The sequence below is a fragment of the Armigeres subalbatus genome, chromosome 1 (genome assembly GCF_024139115.2).
Source record: "Armigeres subalbatus isolate Guangzhou_Male chromosome 1, GZ_Asu_2, whole genome shotgun sequence".
NCBI lineage: Eukaryota > Metazoa > Arthropoda > Insecta > Diptera > Culicidae > Armigeres > Armigeres subalbatus.
Genome location: NC_085139.1, coordinates 17,735,203 through 17,758,441, shown reverse-complemented (window position 1 = coordinate 17,758,441; position 23,239 = coordinate 17,735,203). Strand labels below are relative to the sequence as shown.

At 42.1% G+C, this 23,239-nt stretch overlaps 2 protein-coding genes across 9 annotated transcripts in view; both read left to right on the top strand.

Annotated features, from left to right (window-relative positions):
• Window positions 1-23,239, top strand: part of LOC134222299 (stAR-related lipid transfer protein 13) — a 433,861-nt gene that overhangs the window by 214,313 nt on the left and 196,309 nt on the right. The gene's annotated exons all lie outside the window — the stretch shown is intronic.
• LOC134208143 (uncharacterized) lies at window positions 23-22,205 on the top strand. Of its 2 annotated transcripts, XR_009978518.1 has the most exons (3): window positions 23-64; window positions 133-1,326; window positions 21,948-22,205. XR_009978518.1 is itself a non-coding variant. In XM_062684211.1 (2 exons), the coding sequence occupies exon 1, from the start codon at window positions 256-258 to the stop codon at window positions 946-948; it is 693 nt and encodes a 230-aa protein (XP_062540195.1). In that variant the 5' UTR covers window positions 108-255; the 3' UTR covers window positions 949-1,326; window positions 21,948-22,205. The 2 variants fall into 2 exon arrangements, 1 of the variants encoding a protein (XP_062540195.1); XM_062684211.1 differs by lacking the exon at window positions 23-64 and having other exon boundaries at window positions 108-1,326.

Here is a 23,239-nt window from a genome sequence, read left to right as displayed (position 1 = left end):
GAAAAACATCAGGCGTTGCTAAGGCAACCTGAAATAAATGAAGGGGAAACTTTAACTAAAATAAGTGCGATTAATAGAATATTAATATCATTTGAACCAATGAAAACTATAAATATGCAAAATTGATTACAGCTAAATTTCAACATCCAACCATTTTACGAGATTGGAGAAGGCTCAACAAGTACACGCTGGGAACTATCGAAGGATCAATTCGTTTCCTACCTTACTCTAAAAGGAATCAATAATCACGAGGACATGTTTAACGCAGTAATGTGCTTCGGAGGATCGGATGTTCGTAAGATAGCGCGAGATGTCAGTGTCAGCGAATCGGCCATTCTCGACAACCGTTACAGGAAAGCAATGGAGATATTGGATAATTATTACTCTCCACGGATGACGCAAAGGTATGAGCGGTTCATGTTTCGTCAGCTGGTTTTCAACCCAAACGAAAAAATTGACCAATTCGTGATTCGTTTGAAGGAGCAGGCCGCTCAATGCAGTTTCGGTGACCAGGTTGAAGAAATGATCATGGATCAAGTCGTGTATGCCACACAAAACGATGATAAGCTTCGCGCCAAATACCTGGAGGCTGATACCAGTCTTATCAAGATGCTAGATATTGCACGTACTCACGAATCAGTTAAATCACAACTTCAGGAGCTTCGCGGGAAATCCATCCCTATTATCGATTTGAATGCGGTAAGTGAAAGTGACAAGGACGCCAAACATAGTAGGATTTCCAGCGATGCTCGGTGTCCAGCTAAAGCTGTTCAATGCGGAAAATGCGGTGAACTAGGATATTTTGCTCGGTGCTGTAAAACGCCGCATTTTAAGGATTATAACCGATCAACACAGAAGCCAACTTTGAACAGAAGAAACAACCGTCAAGAACGAAAAGAGAAATTTGTGCGTGAAGTGGACGACGTAACAAAGTCTGTTGAAATCTGAGAGCTATTTCATTTGGAAGGTAAACGCTTTGTTGAAGCTATTATCGGCGGGATTAAATTGCGGTTTGTTATCGACATGGGAGCCGACGAAAATGTTTTAAGCGTTGAAGATTGGAAAACACTCAAACGTACGGATTCAAGACTTTTGATGTCAGGAAAGGAAGTGAAAAAGTTTTTCGTGCATATGGATCGATGAAACCGTTGACTGTTCTAGGCGAAGTCGACGCTAAAGCTACTGTTGGGGAAAAATATTGCGATACAACACTGTTTGTTATCATGGATGGTAGATGTTCATTACTGTCGGGTGAAACTGCGGAATCACTAGGAATCATCAAATTTCTTCGTACCGTCTCTAAGGAAGGGCTACCATGTATCAAAGGTGAGCAATTTTCGTCATTACCTTCACATTAATTAAGCTAATATATAATTACTAAAATTGAATAAAATTCGTATAGACTTTTGCGTGACTATCAAAATTGATAAATCGATTCCTCCTGTGAGGCAAGCGTATCGTCGCATACCTATCCCACTGGAAGAGCTTACATTGCTTAAACTTAAAGAACTTGAGCGTCAGGGTGTAATTGAACGCGTCTCAGAGGCTTCAGAATGGGTGTCACCTATGTTGGTGAAACGAAAGAGCGCAGAAGAAGTAAGGATTATTGTCGACTTACGATAGGCCAATAAGGCTATAATAAGGGAAGTTCATCCTTTGCCCACCCTAGAACAAATGGTCAGCCGATTGAAGGACAGTAAGGTATTTGCTAAATTTGACATTAAACAAGCGTTTTATCAACTAGAGCTTAGTAAGGATTGTCGGTACATTACAACATTTATTTCCCCGCTTGGATTGATGCGTTATAAACGTCTACTTTTTGGATTGTCAGCTGCTCCGGAGCTATTCCAAAAATGTATGGAATCAATGTTAGGAGATTTTCCATAGCTGGTCGTATTCATAGACGACATCCTAATGTTTGCAAGAGAAGTAGAATTTTTGGGATTCCACCTATCAGAAAAGGGTATCAGTATTTCCTCTGAGAAAGTTGAAGCCATTATCAAGTTTCGTCCACCACGAACGACAGAAGAAGTTCGAAGTTTTTTGGGTCTTATAACATATGTTGGTCGACATATTCCAAACCTTTCTACACTATGCAGCTCATTAAACGCATTAAAGAGAAAAGGCCATAAATTTGAATGGACCACCAAAACTCTTTCGAGCAATTGAAAAATTGTTTATCAAATGTGGAAACTCTGACATATTTTGACCCCGATCTGGATACTTTTCTAATGGGATGCTAGTCCAATAGGTCTAGGAGCAGTGCTATATCAAGAAGGATCAAATGGTCAATTCAAAGAGATCAGTTATGCCTCCAAAACCCTCTCGGAAGTTGAACGTCGATATGCCCAGACGGAAAGAGAAGCATTGGCTTTGGTTGGGGCACCAGAAAAATTTAATTTCTTTCTTTATGGAAAGTTTTTTTTGGCTCATCACTGATCATAAGCCATTAGTAACCATCTTTGGGGATAAAGCAAAACCTTGCGCCAGAATCGGAAGATGGAGGTTGCGTTTGATGTCGTATGATTACAAAGTCATCTACAGACCAGGAAAATGTAACATTGCTGATTCACTTTCATGACTCTGTCAGGAAATACCAGAACATCATGGTAGTTACGACGAAGTTAGCGAACGAATTGTTCGCTTAGTATCCACTGACATTTGTCCCGTTACTATTCCTCTACCAGAACTCATTGAAGAAACACGGAACGACATTGAGTTATCAGAACTTATTCGTAGGATACCATAACCTCAAAAAAGGTGGCTGAAGAAATGGCTGAGGTATAAGTTGATTGCAAGCCAATTTTCTACGGATGGAGAACTAATATTGAAAAATAACAAGATTGTTATACCAAAAACTTAACAGATTCGCGTCTTAAAACTAGCACATGAACCGCATTTGGGCATAGATGCGATGAAGAAGCGGCTACGAGAAAAAGTGTGGTGGGTACGCATCGATGGCATGTAACGGCTGTCTACTGGTCTCAAATCCAACAACTGAACCGATGGTTAGAACACCGCTACCAGCAGGTCCATGGCAAAAACTAGCTTTGGATTTTACAGAAGTTTCTAATGGTATACATCTTTTAGTTGATTATTTTTCCAGATTTCCTGAAATCGAAATAATGACATCCATAACTGCCAAAGGAGGAAGGGTCATTTGGCCGAAACCAATTCGGCCGAAATCCATTTGGCCGAATGCCACTAGGCCGAACAGACCATTAAGCCGAAACCCATCTGACCGAAGGTCATGGTCGTTTAGCCGAATGGGTCATTTGGCCGAATGGGTCGTTTGGTCGAATGGGTCGTTTGGCCGAATAGGGCATTTGGCCGAATGGGTCGTTTGGCCGAAAGGGTCATTTGGCCGAAAGGGTCATTTGGCCGAAAGGGTCTTTTGGCCGAAAGAGTCGTTTGGCCGAAAAGGTCATTAGGCCGAAAGGGTCATTAGGCCGACAGGGCCATTTGGCCGAAAGGGTCGTTTGACCGAAAGGATCACTTAGCCGAAAGGATCATTTGGCCGAAAGGGTCGTTTGACCGAAAGGGTCGTTTGGCCGAAAGAATCACTTAGCCGAAAGGATCATTTGGCCAAAAGGGTCATTCGGCCGAAAGGGTTATTTGGTCGAAAGGGTCGTTCGGCCGAAAGGGTCATTTGGCCGAATAGGACATTTAGGTGAATAGTTCATTAGAAAAGTGAGAATTAGCAATGAAAAGAGAGACGTCTTACTTCTCACTCTTCATTTTTCTTTTCTCACTGTAAAAAGTGAGAAGTGCGAAATGAGTAGTGAGATGTCTCACTACTCACTTTGCGCTTCTCACCTTTACCAACGTGAAGTGATAAATGGGGAGTTAGAAGTGAGACGTCTCACTTCTCACTCCTCATTTCTCGCTTCTCGATGTAAAAAGTGAGTAGTGCGAAGTTGGCAGAGAGACGTCTCACTACACACTTCGCACTACTCACTTTTCACAGTGAGAAGTGAGAAATGAGGAGTGAGAAGTGAGACGTCTCAATTCTCACTCCTCATTTATCACTTCTCGCTGTAAAAAGTGAGAAGCGCAAAGTGAGAAGTGAGACGTCTCACTACACACGTTGCACTACTCACTTTTCACAGTGAGAAGCGAGGAATGAGGAGTGAGAAGTGAGACGTCTCAATTCTCACTCCTCATTTATCACTTCTCGCTGTAAAAAGTGAGAAGCGCAAAGTGAGTAGTGAGACGTCTCACTTCTCACTCCTCATTCTCTTCTCACTGTGAAAAGTGAGTAGTGAGACGTCTCACTACTCACTTTTCACAATGAGAAGTGAGAAATGAGAAAAGAGAAGTGCGGTAGTGCGACGTCTCACTACTCATTTCGCGCTTCTCACTTTTTACAGTGTGAAGAGAAATTTCGGCCAAATGACCCATTCGGTTGAATGACCCTTTCGGCCAAACATCCCTTTCGGCTAAATGACCCTTTTGGCCAAACGACCCATTCGGCCAAACGACCCATTCGGCCAAACGACCCTTTCGGCCAAACGCCCTTTCGGCCAAACGACCCATCCGGCCAAAGGATCTATTCGGCCAAACGACCCATTCGGCCAAACGACCCATAAGGCCAAACGACCCATTCGGCCAAACGACCCATTCAGCCAAACGACCCATTCGGCCAAACGACCAATATGGGCAAACGACCCATTCGGCCAAACGACCCTTTCGGCCAAACGACCGATTCGGCCAACTGACCCATTCGGCCAAATGACCCATTCGGCCAAATGACTTTCGGCCAAACGACCCTTTCGGCCAAATGACCCATTCGGCCAAATGACTTTTGGCCTAATGGTCTGTTCGGCCAAATGGTATATTCGGCCAAACAACTTTCGGCCTAGTGGCATTCGGCCAAATGGCTTTCGGCCGAATGGGTTTCGGCCAAATGACCCTTCCCCCTGTCAAAGCAACTATTTTTAAATTACGTACTATTTTTGCTCGATTTGGATTTTCCAATAAGCTTGTATGTGACAACGGCCCTCCATTCGGATTGGACGAGTTCAATAACTTTTGCAAGGCATCTGGGATAGAAATCAAACACTCGGTTCCATACGCCCCATTTCAAAATGGATTGGTCGGACGCTATAACCGAGCACTCCTCAAATCAGTCAAAATAAGTGTGGCCCTAGGACGAGACTGGAAGAATGATTTGACTGATTTTTTGTTGGCTTACCGAAATACACCACACTCTACTACAAATGAAACTCCAGCAAAATTAATGTTCGGCCGTAACCTGTAGGATAAAATACCCCAAGCATCAACACATACCGAAGAAAAATACGTAAAGCTCAGAGAAACAGACCACGCAAGGAAGGAGAAGGGAAGAATCTATGGAGACAATCGACGACAAGCGAAACATTCAGAAATTGATGTGGGAGACCATGTAGTAGTGAAGAACTTTGTGAAACGTAGCAAGCTAACACCAACTTTTGATCCACAGCCTTACTAAGTTACGAAAAAGAATGGATCCCGCCTCACCGTGAAAAATCTACAAACCAACATCGAATACGACAGGCATATGAATCATACAAAACGGTTAACCTGTAGCAGCCCATTCTTCAAGCTTGAACAACCTGCAATAGTTTTTGATGAACTTGTCACACAGCAGGAAGCGACACCGGTGAAGGAACCACACCAGGTAGAAATCAAGTCCCGTGAGGAACCATCTACTAGACCAGTAAGAAGCTCGAAAATGCGTGAAACAAGGAAGCCCCAATACTTGAATGATTACTTGGTATATAAATGTAATAAAATTAATTAGTAATATAAATTGTTACAATTTGAAACTGTTAAAGGAAAGGAGAGATGTCTTCTTCTTCTTCTTCTTATTGGCATTACATCCCCACACTGGGGCAGAGCCGCCTCGTAGCTTAGTGTTCATTAAGCACTTCCACAGTTATTAACTGCGAGGTTTCTAAGCCAAGTTACCATTTTGCATTCGTATATCATGAGGCTAACACGATGATACTTTTATGCCCAGGGAAGTCGAGACAATTTCCAATCCGAAAATTGCCTAGACCGGCACCGGGAATCGAACCCAGCCACCCTCAGCATGGTCTTGCTTTGTAGCCGCGCGTCTTACCGCACGGCTAAGGAGGAGAGATGTAGTAGGCGTATAATAAAGATTCATTCGAAGGTACTACTTGACAACCGACGGTTGTGTTTTATTAGAAGTGAGAAAGTCCCCCCTCTACAAGTAGTACACCCTGCGGCGTGAATCTGTCTGACGATTTTTTTCATGCGTTTATTTCTCAGATAAATCACGGCGAATTAGTTTGAAATTTCGGCTGATGGTGGCTGCCGTTTATTGTGCAGAGATTTTGTATGCGTGGTGATCCTAAAAATAATTCGTGGACTAAAGAAACGCCACGCGTTAAGGTAATTATAAATTGCATTCCAGAGGCACATGTTTCTTTAATGGTGGAGTGTTGTTGGATTTGACCATCTAATAGTTTGTCCATGAATCTATTTTCTCATCGATAATGGTAGCATAAACAGCTGAGGCATATTGTAAAGAAGTCATCTCGGACTGATCATGAAATATCAGGAAGTTTGAAACTGATCACTGGATCTGCGTAGTTCCAGTACTTTCTTACTGCCGAATTAAATTTGACTTGAAAAATATGTAAAACAGACAGCTTTATTTCATAATACCGCTACCTGCCAGTAGTGGTTAGATTAGATTATACACAATTTGAATTTTAGGCGACATATTTTTAACATTTTCAGCAGAAATTATTTTGATATACCTACAGTGCATTTTTTTCTGAACTATTTAAAAAAACTAAGTTTAATGCGGAACTTTCTTACCAGTTTCGGCATGCTTTTGCTTCAAACCCGAAATCTAAACCAAAACCGTTCTTTCCAGGGCTGTACTACTGTTTATAGAAGTGTCCGATAATGGGAGGTGTTCGGCGCCGGGGGATCTCCCACTAGCTATATCAGTATGAAGTATGCTTCATTATGCATTATGCATAACATAATTCTTAAATGAAATAAGGTTTAAGATAGAATTTGAATCAGAGTACAAAACAAAATCCCACAATTCATATATGTTTATTAGGGTGGTTCAAAAAATCGATTTTGCTCCACAGTGCACATCTGATTCTTTATCATGTTCTGAGTGTCCTCTGAAAATTTGAGCTCATTTGGATTAAAACTGATTTAGCACAAGCCGTTTTAAGTTTGCATGCAAATTAGTATGGGGAAATTTATTTTTCATTATACTGTTAATGACGTTTCCCCATTAGGCGCAGGTTAAAAGAAAATCTATATAGCTAAAAGGGATACTCAACAGCTTTCACCCAATGAAAACCGCATGTTGATTAATCGTCCCAATTATTAGTAATCGATTTTAAGACAGGTTGCGAATCCTTAGTCTTGATCGTTAAACTTCTTTGAGGGCATCACTGAAATGTGCAGTGCAACATAGTAGCCTGAATTTGTGTGTGCTATCTTTCACGCCACGAGCAGCAATGTTGCCTGTTGATGAGTTATGCAATTAGCTCCAGAAAACCACGGTATAGATTAAATTCGATTACTAATTATTGGAACGATTAATTGAGATGCGGTTTTCACTGAGTAAAAGCTTTTGAGTATTCCTTTTAGCTATGTTTTCTTTTAACATGCGCTTGATGGGGAGCGTGATTAACAGTATAATGAAAAATAAATTTCCCATACTAATTTGCATGCAAACTTGAAACGGCTTGTGCTAAATCAGTTTTAATCCAAATGAGTTCAAATTTTCAGAGGACACTAAGAACATGGTAAAGAATCAGATGAGCATTGTGGAGCAAAATCGATTTTTTGAACCACCCTAATGTTTATATACATAGTTACTAATATAAAGCTGAACTAATATAAAATCGATCAGATTCGGGAGCACACACTCCACGATGAATTACTTTGAAAGCGGCACAAATGCTGGGGTACTGCCTTATCGCCAATGTTAAACGGGAACGCGGCGATTTATCACAGACTGCTTCTTCTGTTGCTATAAATCTATTGGTCGCTAAGCAGTTATTTAACTTTAAAAAAATGAAATCAGAATTGCATACATAATGTAAAATCAATTCAATAAAAATTCTGCGAAAAAAAAAGTTTCGTTTCGTAAAATTTTGAATTAACCGGACCTTGATTTCGTATCGTTTCGAAGTCTCGAAAGTATATCTATCTTTCGTTTCGTTTCGAATCAACATAGACATTTTAAATATCGTTTCGTTATGAAAAAGTGTCTTATCGCATACCCTTACTAGTTGTGTTCGGCCAACCACCTGTCAATTACCTTTCGATTCATTATCGTTACAAAGTAATGAGTTCTTCAATGTTTCCAATCTACATTTATTTTTTCAGCATAAATATTCGCCACATTAAGCTTGACGTGTATGTGTAACACACTTTAATCGAAACTTTTAAATTCTTTCTAATATGTTTGCATCCGGTTTGATTTATTTTTACACACCGTTTCACCGAAAAACACTGCCAAGCTTACGCAATATCCTGCTGCCAAAGCTAACCAAGCCGGAAACATGTCCTCAATGTCCAGTATGGCATGAATCGGAGCCTCCTCTTCGAACGCAACTCGAAGAACTGAAAGGAACCCGTTATAGTACTGCTGGTCCCACATATCTAGCAACCCAGCTTCGAACATGGCAGTTCGAGTGTATTGAAGTATCTCCAACAACGCATCCTGCAATGGTAACCAGAACGAATATACGACCATCATATCGGCTTCATCCAGTATATAAAAAGCCGACTGCTGCTTGCTCAGATCAATGTTCATTGGCATTCGCAAGTGCTCTGTTATGTAATCACTGCTACCATAATACGCCATGTCCCGGTTCAATGTGGTCGAAGTTTTGTTCGTGATGTCTACCAGAATTCCCGTCATCCTACTTCTGTTGAACAAACCTGGTTTCAGAATCTTCTCGGCTGCTAGTTTCGTACCCGAGTCTATTAGATCCTGAATGGTTTTCATTTTCCCGATGGATGGCTTTTCGATCATATACGAAATGATCCGTGACTCGTAGGCATTGGTCATGAGAAAGAAGAATATGATCAGGGCGATAAAAATCAATCGCTCTTTGGTGTTGGCGCGATGCAAATCGTCGCTTTCGAAGCCGCACACTACGAGTAAAATGGGATCGTTTCTGAACAGATTCGGAATGCAAATATTGAGTAGCTCCAGTGAGATCACGATCAAAGCTAGGATCAACCAAACGGGCCACGAGTACGGCCAGAAAAACATCTCGATCACATTGAGGTTCCTCGGCATCGGAACGGCGATAACATTCACAGCAGGAACATTATCGAACAGCGTACGATATGTCATTGCATCCAGTTCCCTCAGAAACGTGCCGTCCAGCGAGATGGTTATTTGATTCATCAGCATGAATTCAACGAAACATTTATTCAGCCAACCAAGGGAGAAGTCACAAGGGCTCATGTAGTACTTGGAAGTGGCGTTCAGATACTTTGCAGTCGATCTAATCCAATTTCTATCCTTATGAGAAGCCAACGAACTGTCACTGTAGGATATCATTCGCCCGTTCATGTTAAGCAGTATATTCTGGAACAACTCATGAGGCTCCAAATACTCCAGGAAATCATCCAAAAATCCTCCAAATCCCACTCGAACGAAAACCATATCGAAAGATTCCAAGCCAACAATTTGAGTGAACTCACAACTAATGAAAAAATTCATCACGAAGAGTAAAAAGGTTTCAGCGTATGCCTTCTGGAACAGCACCAGAATCTTCGTGTTCGGATTGATGTCAAACTGATCCACACTGAATGTGGACTCCTCGGCGTGAACATTAATCACAATCAGCGCCGGTGAGCGGGGCATTCCCGCTTCGGGTGCCCATGAGAAGGAATCGTTGATGACGTATTTGGCGATGTGACCCAACCGGGGCGATATGATGATGTCCGAGAAACCATTGTCGTCGGGTGGACCGCTGATGTCAATGAAGATGCACTCGAATCGACCGGGATGATGGTCCGCTTGGTACTCGATGGCGGTTAACGTGTAGTTTATCACTTTTGGGGCTATGGAGCCAAGTATGGTGGTTCCGGTGCAAACTGACAGTATGAGTGAGAATAGTATTTGGTGCAGCATTTTCCGACGTATGAGTCATGTTTATTCACGGTGTAGGTATAAGAATATATGATTTGCTATTCGATACTGATTGTAAACGATGAGCATGATAAGTGTTGAATTGATTATTAAATGCGTTTCATATTTGATTGGGTCATAAAATGTAGGCGCACGGTGTTGAAAAACAATCAATCAACGACAGGAGGAGCTGTAGAACAAGCCACCGAAAAAAAAACGAGCGGAAGGAGAAGTTTTCTCCTCTATTTGACCAAGTGACAACCTACCGAGTCTGCGTACGCGCTTGCTCATTGCAAAAAGCCTAAAGCCTACACATTCCTTCTGCCTTAGGTGATGAACTTGCACTTTGTAAAAAATTACAAAAATCAATAGAGTAAAGCAGTATAAATATCTTTCCATCCGTCATTTCCATTTCCATTTCCGAGCCTCTTGAAAGGCGGCTTTCGAGCCACATGAAAGGAAGCTTTTGAGCATCTTGAAATGACGCCTCTAAGCCTTTTGAACGTAGGCATCCAAATCTCTGGAAAGATAAATTCCAAGCCCCTTGAAAGAGAGGCTTCCGAGCCTCTTGAAAGGAGGCTTCCGAGCCTCTTGAAAGGAGGCTTCCGAGCCTCTTGAAAGGAGGCTTCCGAGCCTCTTGAAAGGAGGCTTCCGAGCCTCTTGAAAGGAGGCTTCCGAGCCTCTTGAAAGGAGGCTTCCGAGCCTCTTGAAAGGAGGCTTCCGAGCCTCTTGAAAGGAGGCTTCCGAGCCTCTTGAAAGGAGGCTTCCGAGCCTCTTGAAAGGAGGCTTTGGAGCCTCTTGAAAGGAGGCTTCCGGGCCTCTTGAAAGGAGGCTTCTGAGCCTCTTGAAAGGAGGCTTCTGAGCCTCTTGAAAGAAGGCTTCCGAGCCTCTTGAAAGGATCTTGAAAGAAGGCTTCCGAGCCTCTTGAAAGGAGGCTTTTGAGCCTCTTGAAAGGAGGCTTCTGAGCTCTTGAAAGGAGGCTCTGAGCCTCTTGAAAGGAGGCTTCTGAGCCTCTTGAAAGGAGGCTTCTGAGCCTCTTGAAAGGAGGCTTCCTGAGCCTCTTGAAAGGAGGCTTGAGCCTCTTGAAAGGAGGCTTCTGAGCTCTTGAAAGGAGGCTTCTGAGCCTCTTGAAAGGAGGCTTCCTGAGCCTCTTGAAAGGAGGCTTCTGAGCCTCTTGAAAGGAGGCTTCTGAGCCTCTTGAAAGGAGGCTCTGAGCCTCTTGAAAGGAGGCTTCTGAGCCTCTTGAAAGGAGGCTTCTGAGCCTCTTGAAAGGAGGCTTCTGAGCCTCTTGAAAGGAGGCTTCCTGAGCCTCTTGAAAGGAGGCTTCCTGAGCCTCTTGAAAGGAGGCTTCCGGGCCTCTTGAAAGGAGGCTTCTGAGCCTCTTGAAAGGAGGCTTCTGAGCCTCTTGAAAGGAGGCTTCTGAGCCTCTTGAAAGGAGGCTCTGAGCCTCTTGAAAGGAGGCTTCCGAGCCTCTTGAAAGGAGGCTCTGAGCCTCTTGAAAGGAGGCTTCTGAGCCTCTTGAAAGGAGGCTTCTGGAGCCTCTTGAAAGGAGGCTTCTGAGCCTCTTGAAAGGAGGCTTCTGAGCCTCTTGAAAGGAGGCTTCCGAGCCTCTTGAAAGGAGGCTTCGAGCTCTTGAAAGGAGGCTTCCTGAGCCTCTTGAAAGGAGGCTTCTGAGCTCTTGAAAGGAGGCTTCCTGAGCCTCTTGAAAGGAGGCTCTGAGCCTCTTGAAAGGAGGCTTCTGAGCCTCTTGAAAGGAGGCTTCTGAGCCTCTTGAAAGGAGGCCTGAGCCTCTTGAAAGGAGGCTTCTGAGCCTCTTGAAGGAGGCTTCCGAGCCTCTTGAAAGGAGGCTTCCTGAGCCTCTCTTGAAAGGAGGCTTCCTGAGCCTCTTGAAAGGAGGCTTCCGAGCCTCTTGAAAGGAGGCTTGAGCCTCTTGAAAGGAGGCTTCTGAGCCTCTTGAAAGGAGGCTTCTGAGCTCTTGAAAGGAGGCTTGAGCCTCTTGAAAGGAGGCTTCTGAGCCTCTTGAAAGGAGGCCTGAGCCTCTTGAAAGGAGGCTTCTGAGCCTCTTGAAAGGAGGCTTCCGAGCCTCTTGAAAGGAGGCCTGAGCCTCTTGAAAGGAGGCTTCCGAGCCTCTTGAAAGGAGGCTTCCTGAGCCTCTTGAAAGGAGGCTTCCGAGCCTCTTGAAAAAAGGCTTCAGAGCCTCTTGAAAGGAGGCTTCCGAGGCTCTTGAAAAATGGCTTCTGAACTTGCTGAAAGGCGGCTTTCGAGTCTCTTGAAAGGAGAATTCCAAGCTGCTTGAAAGGAGGCTTGAGCTTCTTGAAAGAGGCTTCTGAGCCTCTTGAAAGGAGGCTTCCGAGCCTCTTGAAATGAGGCTTGAGCCTCTTGAAAGGAGGCTTCTGAGCCTCTTGAAAGGAGGCTTCCTGAGCCTCTTGAAAGGAGGCTTCTGAGGCCTCTTGAAAGGAGGCTTGAGCCTCTTGAAAGGAGGCTTCTGAGCCTCTTGAAGGAGGCTTCTGAGCCTCTTGAAAGGAGGTTTCTGAGCGTCTGGAAAGGAGGTTTCTGAGCCTTTTGAAAGGAGGCTTATGTGTCTCTTGAAAGGAGGCTTCCGGGCCTCTTGAAAGGAGGCTTCCGAGCCTCTTGAAAGGAGGCTTCCAGAGCCTCTTGAAAGAAGGCTTCTGAGCCTCTTGAAAGGAGGCTTCCAGCCTCTTGAAAGGAGGCTTCCGAGCCTCTTGAAAGGAGGCCTGAGCCTCTTGAAAGGAGGCTTCCTGAGCCTCTTGAAAGGAGGCTTCCGAGTCTCTTGAAAGGAGGCTTCCGAGCCTCTTGAAAGGAGGCTTTCGAGCCTCTTGAAAAGAGGCTTTCAAGCCTCTTGAAAGGAGGCTTCCGAGCCTCTTGAAAGGAGGCTTTCGAGCCTCTTGAAAGGAGGCTTTCGAGCCTCTTGAAAGGAGGCTTCCGAGCCTCTTGAAAGGAGGCTTCCGAGCCTCTTGAAAGGAGGCTTCCGAACCTCTTGAAAGGAGGCTCCCGAGTCTCTTGAAAGGAGGCTTCCAAGTCTCTTGAAAGGAGGCTTCCAAGTCTCTTGAAAGGAGGCTTCCAAGTCTCTTGAAAGGAGGCTTCCAAGTCTCTTGAAAGGAGGCTTCCAAGTCTCTTGAAAGGAGGCTTCCGAGCCTCTTGAAAGGAGGCTTCCGAAGCCTATAAAAGGAGGCTTCTGAGCCTCTAGAAAGGAGGCTTCCGGGCCTCTTGGAAGAAGGATTCCCAGCTGTTTGAAAGAAGGCTTCCGGGCCTCTTGAGAGGAGGTTTCCGGGCTTCTTGAATGGAGGCTTCCGAACCACTCGAAAAGAGGTTTCCGAGCATCTTGAAATCAAAAAAAAATATACATATAGCAAAACTTTATCAATAAGTTTTGATTAAAATTGTATTATATCCGCCATTATGCATTTTTCTCCGAGGTACCCCCTGGGCCCAGTGAAGGTACCCCCAGGGGTACATGTACCCCAGGTTGAAAACCGCTGCCTTAGGGCATTGTCATTGCATGAGGTATCCTTTAATTTTTTTTTCGGGAAATTCATACTTTTGCCGGAATTGTAACGGAAATATACGATTCAAAATAGTTATTCGCATTTTTTTCACTTAACTATAATCCAAACATTTATTTGAACTGTTCGTTATTCAGAGAAATTCCTCTATTTAATAATTAAATTTATTGTCAGACTTTCACTTAATTTTCAAGAGTTTTTGTATTTAGACAAAGCTGCTGAAATTTGGAAAGTATGTAATTGTCGATCATTATTTGGCGATTTTGACAAGAAAAAAAGAAATGTTTAAAAACAAAAACTAATCAGGTAGAATATTCATAATTCGTTTGAAACATAAATTTAAATTTCTAGAACTCGTGGATTGATTTCGAATCAAAATATTATAATTCGTACAGCTATTATCAGACTGAATACTCGAAAGCAGGACAATTCACTGGCTAGCACTGTAAATCTTGAGAAGGGATCCTCCTGCACCTTGAGAAGGGATCCATTGAATTTATATTAAACCGATCTTACTTTATTTACTGCGATTTGCAGTTTAAGCACAGTCACTATGATACAATTATGGTCAACACGCAAACATATGACACCAGAAACTTTGTGTTTACTGGGTGTCGATTTGTGTTTTAATTCCAAAGCCTACTTTTCACTTAAATGACCAAAAAGTTTGCTGTCAAAGTGTCAAGTATTTGAGTAGAAATAGATAAATAATTTATCAACTAATTAGTTCAAACACCCTTTGTTATACACGTATAGATATCTTATAAGGTGGATGGGTTTAATTATTGTACGCATTTCGTTACCTCACGGTACTTTTCCCATTTCACACTGAAGCAGTGATGAGCCCCGCACAATGGATGCGGACGGTAGTTCCTTTTAGAAGAAGACACTGTGAATTATTCAACAAGCTCATTGTGCAACTGTATCACAACTAACACAGATTGGAAATCAAGGATTTTTCAACACTTTCTTGAAGTTCAATACAATATCCTCCATTATGTATTTTTGTCTCAGGTACCCGCCCTTTTTTTATAGAAGGTAACGGAAATCTGCTATCAGACACCTGTGGAGGCGTAGACACCAGGTAGTGTGGGGATGGGATCACTACTCCCGACCCACTAAAACCAACTCCTTCTTCTCCAGTCACACCTCCGGCCCGCAATTAAGCAATACATCAGGGGTGCGACTATTTGAGCATTGCGCTCTCTCCTTGACGCCTCAACTCTCCTTAACGTCCCATGCACCACCTGTGCACAACGTCACACTGGCATCAAATGTGCCCCAACACTCACCTGCCTGTGCTACGGAAATAACAGCAAGGAAACTGCAGATACCTTGCAGGAGGCACCTCTTGATGATATCCCACAACACAGACAGTACTCATTCAGTGTGGTATCCACTCCGTCCTGCAACAGGGTGGTACCACCTGTCTGCCAAGCCGGAGGCAACCCTAGGGCAGTGAATCCTATGCCAGTCTTACTTCGGCTACGAGGCAGACCAATCACCCATCAGCACAGGCAGCGATACCTCGGCACCAGTCAGGAGGTAAAGGTATCTTACAGGAGATACCCCAGTCTGGTGCTTTGCTGTCCAGTTTGACCTCACTCAATGTAGTGGTTCTCTAGTCCTGCACTAGAGAACCCTACTTGTTCACCCATCCAGAGAGGATGTGTACATGGCAGGTACCCTGGTTGCTAAGCACCTTACCATGACAGCAATCCCCCGTTGTGGGTAGACCACTCATTCTACTGCCGAAGCAGTCCGCTCACTTCCCTGTTAAGCAGGGACCCTAACTGCGGGTGTGCGGGTACCACCCACTGCCACCCTACTGCCTAAGTAGCCACTCGATCAACTATCCTTACCGTGTAAGACTTACTTGTGTGCTCACCCTTACATTCGAACTCACTCCGTGAGGATATTACCCCCATTCTCCTTGAAAGTAATACCCTCATCTCCCTTGCACTTGCACCACTTGTGCACCACTTGGGGGTGTACAGGTACCACCCGCTGTCACCCACTTGCCGCCGAAGCAGCCCTCACTCTGTGGAACCTCCACAGGCTCCGTTAACTACCTGGCTAATTATTTCACCCCCCAGGTCATTCATCTCCTCGGCACGGGTCGCCTGACTCCTTGGGATTCGGGGTTAGGGGCTTGTATTTTTTAAGCGGCACACGGTCGCTTGATAGGGTCTGCTTGCGAATACTTGTGGTTTTTGGGAGGGAATTAACAGAGCCCCCTGTTAACCCCACCACCTCCTAGGCAGAACCCCCTGACTCGCAGACAGCTGGGGAGGGGTCGTCAAGCCCTTGGACATGGTCCCTGCTGCCCCTCAGGTACCCCCCTGAGACCAGCGAAAGAACCCCCAGGGGTACATGTACCCCAGGTTGAGAACTGCTGTTCTAAAGTACAAAAGTCAAACATGTCGAAACCAATTACAGTGAAATTTCCCTTGCTTGATATTGAAGGGACCATCGAGTTAGAGAGGTATCGAGATAGGGAACACATTTAAAAAATTTCTCCCAAATATCATAACTTTTCACAGCGTGTAGAAATATGGTTTAAGGTAATTTGGCCAAAAGGGTCATTACTTGAAGAAAGGGTCATTTTTAGAAGAAAGGGTCATTTGGCAGAATGGAATTCGGCAAAATAGTTAAAATTGTTTCCTCAATATGTGAAGGAAGACGTGTGATTTTCGAAGTGAACAGTTAAAAGTGAGAACTGAGAAGTGAGAAATGAGATGTTAGAAATAAGTACAGGGTAGTAGTGAGTAGTGGGAAGTGAAAAATGAGAAGTGAGATGCGATAGTTGCGAAGAGAAAAGTAAGAAGTGAGTAGTGAGGAAAACAGAAGCAAGATGTGAGAAATGAGTGATAATAATTGTGATGTGACAAGCGACATGGTGAGATATAAAACTAAAAGAAGAAAAAAGAAGGAAGGAGGAAGAAGTATGAAGAAATAAAGACGACGGAAGAAGAAAGAAGAAGAAAGAAGGATGAAGGAAGAAAGAAGAAAGAAGATGGAAAAATGGAAGAAGGAAAAAGGACGAATAAATCTGAATAAATAAGGAAGTTATAAGGCGAAAGAAGGAATAAGAAAGATAGAAGAAGAAAGAATGATAAAAACGGAAGAAAATGAAAGAAAGAGGATAAAAAAGAAGAATAAATAATTTTGACGGAAAAGGAAGAAGGAAAAAAGGGAGAGGGAATGAGGAAAAAGAAAGAAGGAAATAAGGAGTGAGATATAATAGTTGCGAAGATAGAAGTAAGAATTGAGTAGTGAGGAAAATAGAAGCAAGATTTAAGAAGTGAGGGACACGTTGAGGAGTAAAAAGTGAGTGGTAAGATATAAAACTGAAAGAAGAAGAAAAGAGGAAGAGGTAGAAAAAGAAGAAAGAAGGATGAAGGAAAAAAAGAAGATGAAAGAAAACAAAGGAAGAAGGAAAAAGGTTGAATAAATAAGGAAGTTAGAATGCGAAAGAAAGAATGAGGAAGATAGAAGAATAAACAATGATAAAAGCGGAAAGGAAGAAGAAAAAAGAAGAAGGAAGAGGGAATGAAGAAAATGAATGAAGGAAATAGGTAAAGGTAGAAAAAATAAGAAGGAAAACGGTAGCAAAAAGAGCTTTGAACAAATTTGGAAAAATAAATATTTATTTTCTCAATTTTCAATTTGGCCGAATGGCAACATTTCATCAGTCACATCCGACTTCTTACTCTTCAGTCCACTTACTTATCACTTCTTAATCCTCACTTATCACCTCTCACTTCATACTGCTAAATACTCACTTCTCACTTTGCACTTTTCACTACCCGCATCTCACTACTCACTTCTCAATCCTGAACTTCCACTTCTCACCTGGTACCTTCACTTCTCACTTCTTTCCAACTAGGAAAGAAGGAGAAAAATAGAAGAAAGTGGAAGTAAGTAGAAGGAAGAGGGAAGAAAGGAGGAAAAATAAAGGAACAAGAAATGGAAAAAGAAGACAGTAGAAGGAAAAATAATAAGAAAGAGGAATGCTCACTTAGCACTTCTCACTTTTCAATTATCACTTCTTTCTTCTAACTTCTTACTTTTCACTACTTCACTTCTCACTCCTTCTACTTACTTCTCACTTCTCAGTTGACAATCACCAGCGACAGACAGCAGACGTGTGTTTCTTTTCTCTTCTATATTTCGAAGTGCTATATTACAATGGGAGTTGAACGCAAAAACACTCTTGTGGTAGATCTTAGTTTGCTTCCCGTACAACTGGAGGCGACACGTTTTTGTGTGAAGACGTAAAACTGCAACTAAAAGGTAACCGCTATACAGTTCCATAATATACGGAACTGCGTTTTAGTAGATTTGACTAGTGCTGAATTGGCGTCACAATATCCCTGATCAGGAATCCATAACAAAATTATAACTCAATTCTATCAATGGTTGTTATTTAAAACAACGTGTGTTATAATTAAATAATTCGAAAAAAAATGTGTCTTCGGCCAGTTTATTTCATATCAAAATTATAACAACATTAGATATGTTTATTTACACAAAATAATTGCCTACATTTTTTGATATTGGAAAAAAGCGGAGGTAATCACCTTCAGTATAACTTGAATCAATTTTCGATGTTTATAGCTAGTACAAAGTTAATTGCCTACATTATGGATGGAAATCCGGCGTTGTAGCGTACCACATTTTTATACGTGATGTAGGCAATTACCATGAAAGTAGATTTTTGTACCTCATAATCATATCAACGGTTGTTATAATGTTGAAATGAAGGTAACAACCTCTGATATAATTTTGTTACGGCTAGAGGGAATTTTGATATAATTTTTGTTATTTTAACAACTAACCAGCCAATTTTATAACACATTTTGTTATATTATTTTTCTGAAATAAATAACTCCCCTTGTTATAATTTTGTTATGCCTTCTTGATCGGGTCAGGCCAGAAACCATTTGAAGCACATCATCTTGCACGAAGGGAAAGGCTCTAAAATTCCAATCTATGTACACCCAGGTTTTTTTTTACACGGTTTGGTTTTGGTCGTTTAAGACCTTCAGGGTCAAATGGTGCTGCTATCACTGTGCGGATACACGATCTGTATACAGACATCCCGCATACTACGGTAAAGAAGTACATGGAGGATCGCTATGGTGTAGTGCTGTCCGTTTCAGGCCCAAATTTTTCCAAGCTGATTTGTAATGGAGAAATGACGAAACAAATTGAAAAATATTTTTTTAGGGATGTGCTAGATCATCCAAACTATCCTTGCGTCCAGAACTTGCCACCTACAGTTACCATACTAGCTTTATCAGTCACTCTCAGCTTCGATATGTATTCAACCACATCCATAACATATCCGTGAAGATCAAGGAACATAGTAAAATAGTTTTGGGATATCCTGAGTCATTCAAACCATCCTTGAGTTCAGAACATGTGATCTACAGCCACGACACTAGCCTGTTCCTTCCCTCCAAGATTGGATATGTATTCATACATATCCATAACATATCCCTGAAGATCAAAAGACATAGAAGGATGGTTTTGAGGTATCCTAGGTCATCCAAACCTTCCTTGAGTTCAGAACTTGCGATCTACAGCCACGGCACTAGTTTGTTCCTTCCCTCCAAGCTTGGATATGTATTCAACCATATCCATAACATATACCTGAAGATCAAAAGACATAGTAAGATGGTATGGGTATATCCTGGGTCATCCAAAACGTGCTTGAGTTCAGAACTTGCTATCTACAGCCACGACACTAGCCTGTTTCTTTCTCTCGGGCTTGGATATGTATTCAATCATATCCATAACATATCCCTGAAGATCAAAAGACATAGTAGGATGGTTTGAGGATATCCTGGGATATCCAAAATGTCTGTACAGCCACAACACAAGCTTTTTTTCGTCACTCCAAGCTTGCATGGGCATTCAACCATGTCCAAGACATATTCCAGAAGATCAAGAGACATGTTGAGATGATTTTGAGATATCCTGGGTCATCCAAACCGTCATTGAGCCCACAACTTGTGATCTACAGCCATGACACTTGCTTTTTCGTCAATCCAAGCTTGGATATGTATTCGACCATATCCATAACATATTCCATGGTGAGATAGTTTTGGGATATCCTGGGTCATCCGAACTAACCCTGAGTCCAGAACTTGAGATCTACAGCCAAGAAACAAGCTTTCTGGGTCACTCCAAGCTTGGTGATGTATTCAATCATGTCCATAACATATACCTGAAGAACAAGAGACATAGTGAGATGGTTTTGGGAAATCCTGGGTCATCCAAACCATTCTTGAGTCCAGAACTTGCGATATATAGACATTTGCTTTTTTCGTCACTCCAAGCTTGGATATGCATATGCACCGTGTCCATATCACATTTCTGAACATCAAAAGAGATGGTCAGATGGTTTTGGGATATCCTGAGTCATCTAAAGCGTCCGTAAAGTTCTGAGATTGCGATCTACAACAATTGTAATAATAACATACATATAGCAGCGCTGGGAAAAGATTTCTTAGCAACTGTAGATTCAAAAACTTGAGTAGTGGAAAAAGCCATGGCTACAACTGTTGACTGCATCTCAAGGATAGTTTGTATGACTCAGAACATTTATACTATCTGCCGATCCATTTTATACTTCTAGGAGATGTAACGGATGTGGTTGAACTCGTATCAAAATATTGTGTAAGGATAAAGCTACTGTCATAAATAATGTTCCCAAGTCACGAACACATGAACAGTTAGGATTACTCAGAATATCTCAGATCAATCTAGCGATTTTTCCAATAGATGTGATGAACAGATTTGAACGTAAATCAAGACATTGAATGGCAAAAAGCGCACATGCACATTGTAGCCATGAGAACTGAAAAAAGACAAAATGACTTTCATGTAGTTGTAGATCGTCAGTCCCAAACTCAAGGACAGTTTGGATTACCCAGAATGCATCTGCAAGATGCATCTCACCAAACCAATTCCCTGCTATATAGAGCTGGAGGGTCAATTGAGCTTGGTAACTTATGAAAATCAGGTTAAAAGTTGCCGCTACTGCCATAAAGAGGCACATCCGAAGAAGAAGAAGTGCTCCAAGTTGTCAGAAGTAGCTAGTGCAACACAGCCAACATTGTTCACTATGAATGACTTTCCTAGTCTAATTGGAACATAATACCAACGTTGCTTCTGATTTAGCAACAAAGGTACCCAACCTGGAATCGCGCACTTCTACTGCTCCAGTATTAACAACAGCCAATCAAGAGCGTGTGGATGAAAAGACAAATTCATGATTCATTTTTCACTTCTCACTTATCGCTGCTCACTTCTCACTTATTACTTAGCACTTCTCAATTCCCACTTCTCGCTTATTACTTTTCACTCCTCACTTCTTACTTCATAATTCCCACTTTCCACTTCTAACTTTCCTCTTCTCGCTTTTCACTTCTCACTTTTCGCTTTTCTTTACTCTCTCTCCACTTCTCATTTCGCAATGTTCACTGCAAAATTCTCACTCCAACTTCTCACTTCTCATTACTCATTTTTCACTACTCACTATTTAAGTTTAATTTCAACATTTCGGCCAAACTGCATTCAGCTAAATTGCCTGAGACCGTGTATATCGTGCATGCGAACTGTTTCTGACAACATCGAGTTAGCGAGGTGAAAATGCATTGGAAAATTACTTCGACTTTGAAAGAAATTTGAATTTCATCGAGTAAGGCAAAATATCGTGTTACAGAACATCGAGTTAGGGAGAGTTCACTGTAATTGCAAAAGGTACAGGATTTGTCGGCAATGATTTTGATCGACAGCACCACGGTATATAAGAGCGAAAACAAAGAGGAACAAAAAATTACTCATTTTACAAAAAAAAATAGGTAGAAAAGACCATTTGGGCAGCACCCCCTATTCCCGTCAGCAAAGTTCATTACTCGAGCGCATTACAACCGAATTACTTGTTTTTAAGTACATGGTTAGTTTCTGTCGATATCTAGTGATGTACAAACAATCAAGCCATTTGGTTGTAACGCGGCCGAGTTAGTAACGTTGCGGACGGCAATAGGGGGTGCTGCCCAAAAGGTCCTGCTCCCTACCTAATTTTAATAATTTTCGAAATCGGAAACCGTCTAACGGAGGTATTGAGCGGTGGAGGGTTAAATCTAGGATGGTTAAATGATTGTTCAGATTTGACTTCTACAGTACATATTGTTATACAAACATTCAATGATAAGTAAGTTGTCATCGTCGAAAAACAAATTCTGATAAGATGATTTTTATTTTTCTACTTACAGGTAATACCAAGGGGAAACAAATCTACATGACAGGCGTTCGGTTTTACATTCCATACTGGAGATCACGTAAGCTGCACAGAAACTACAGGATTTACGAATATAAACTATTGAATATTTCAACAAGTAACCATAACTAACGCGCCAAGTCAAATCGAACACTCATTTGAAATCTTTCATAGCTATCTTTTTTTTAGGTTTGGAACAGGAATTAAAGGTTTTTTTTTCACATCTATTATGCTTGCTTCTATTGAATGCAAAAAAAAATAAATTCTAGAGCATCCAAATGAATATTTCAATATCATTTTTTGCGTTCTAGCATTGTAAATTTTTTCAATGCATACACTGTAACAAATATTCAAGCGATTATCTTTTTCGATAACATACACATTTGAAAGCTGATAAGCGCCAACGGACGATTCGTGCCAAATTCTCACCCACAAAAACCACCAAACTCAAAGACAATCCAGCAAGCAAGGCCATCCAAGCCGGTAGCATATCCTCCAAGTGCAGCAAATCATAAACCGGTCTAGCTCCCGAGCTTGATCGGTAGGCGACATGTCTACGCCATATCTTAGCAAACAGTTGACCATACTCATCGGTGCGCCATTTCGACAGGAGACCTGCCTCAAAAAATACCCGCTGAGTGTGTGCGAATATTTCTATCAAAGCGTCTCGCATTGGAGTAACATAGGCGCAAACAATCATGTGGTCTATTTCCTTCAGTATGTGATACTTGGGTCGGGCTTTGATGAAGTCGTAATTAACAGGAATTCCCAGGACTTTCTGTATTTGCGGGCCAAATCCATAGTAAGCACATTCACCATCTAAATTCGTTTGAGCCACAGTATCATTCGAAATGTCCACCAGGGTATTTGGAAACCGAGCATTACTGAAAAGATAGGGATTCATGACTTTGCTGGCTTTTATTTTCAATCCTGCATCAATGAGGTCGGATATTGTACGTAATTCACCCACTGAAGGTTTTTCAATCATGAACGAAATAATTCGAGATTCATATGCGTTGGACATAAGAAAGAAGAATATAATCGATGCGAGAAGCAGCATACGCTCTTTTGTGCATGCTCGATGCAAGTTGTACCGTTCAAACCCACAGATTGCGAGCAGGATCGGATCATTTCTGATAAACGTTGGAAAAGCAATGGTCGTGAATTCCAGAAATAGCATAAAAATCACCAAAAGAGTCCATGCTTGCCAGGACATCGGCCGGACAAATATTTCCAGTACATTGAGACTTCTGCTGTTGGGTACTGCTATTACGGCTGTTGATGGAA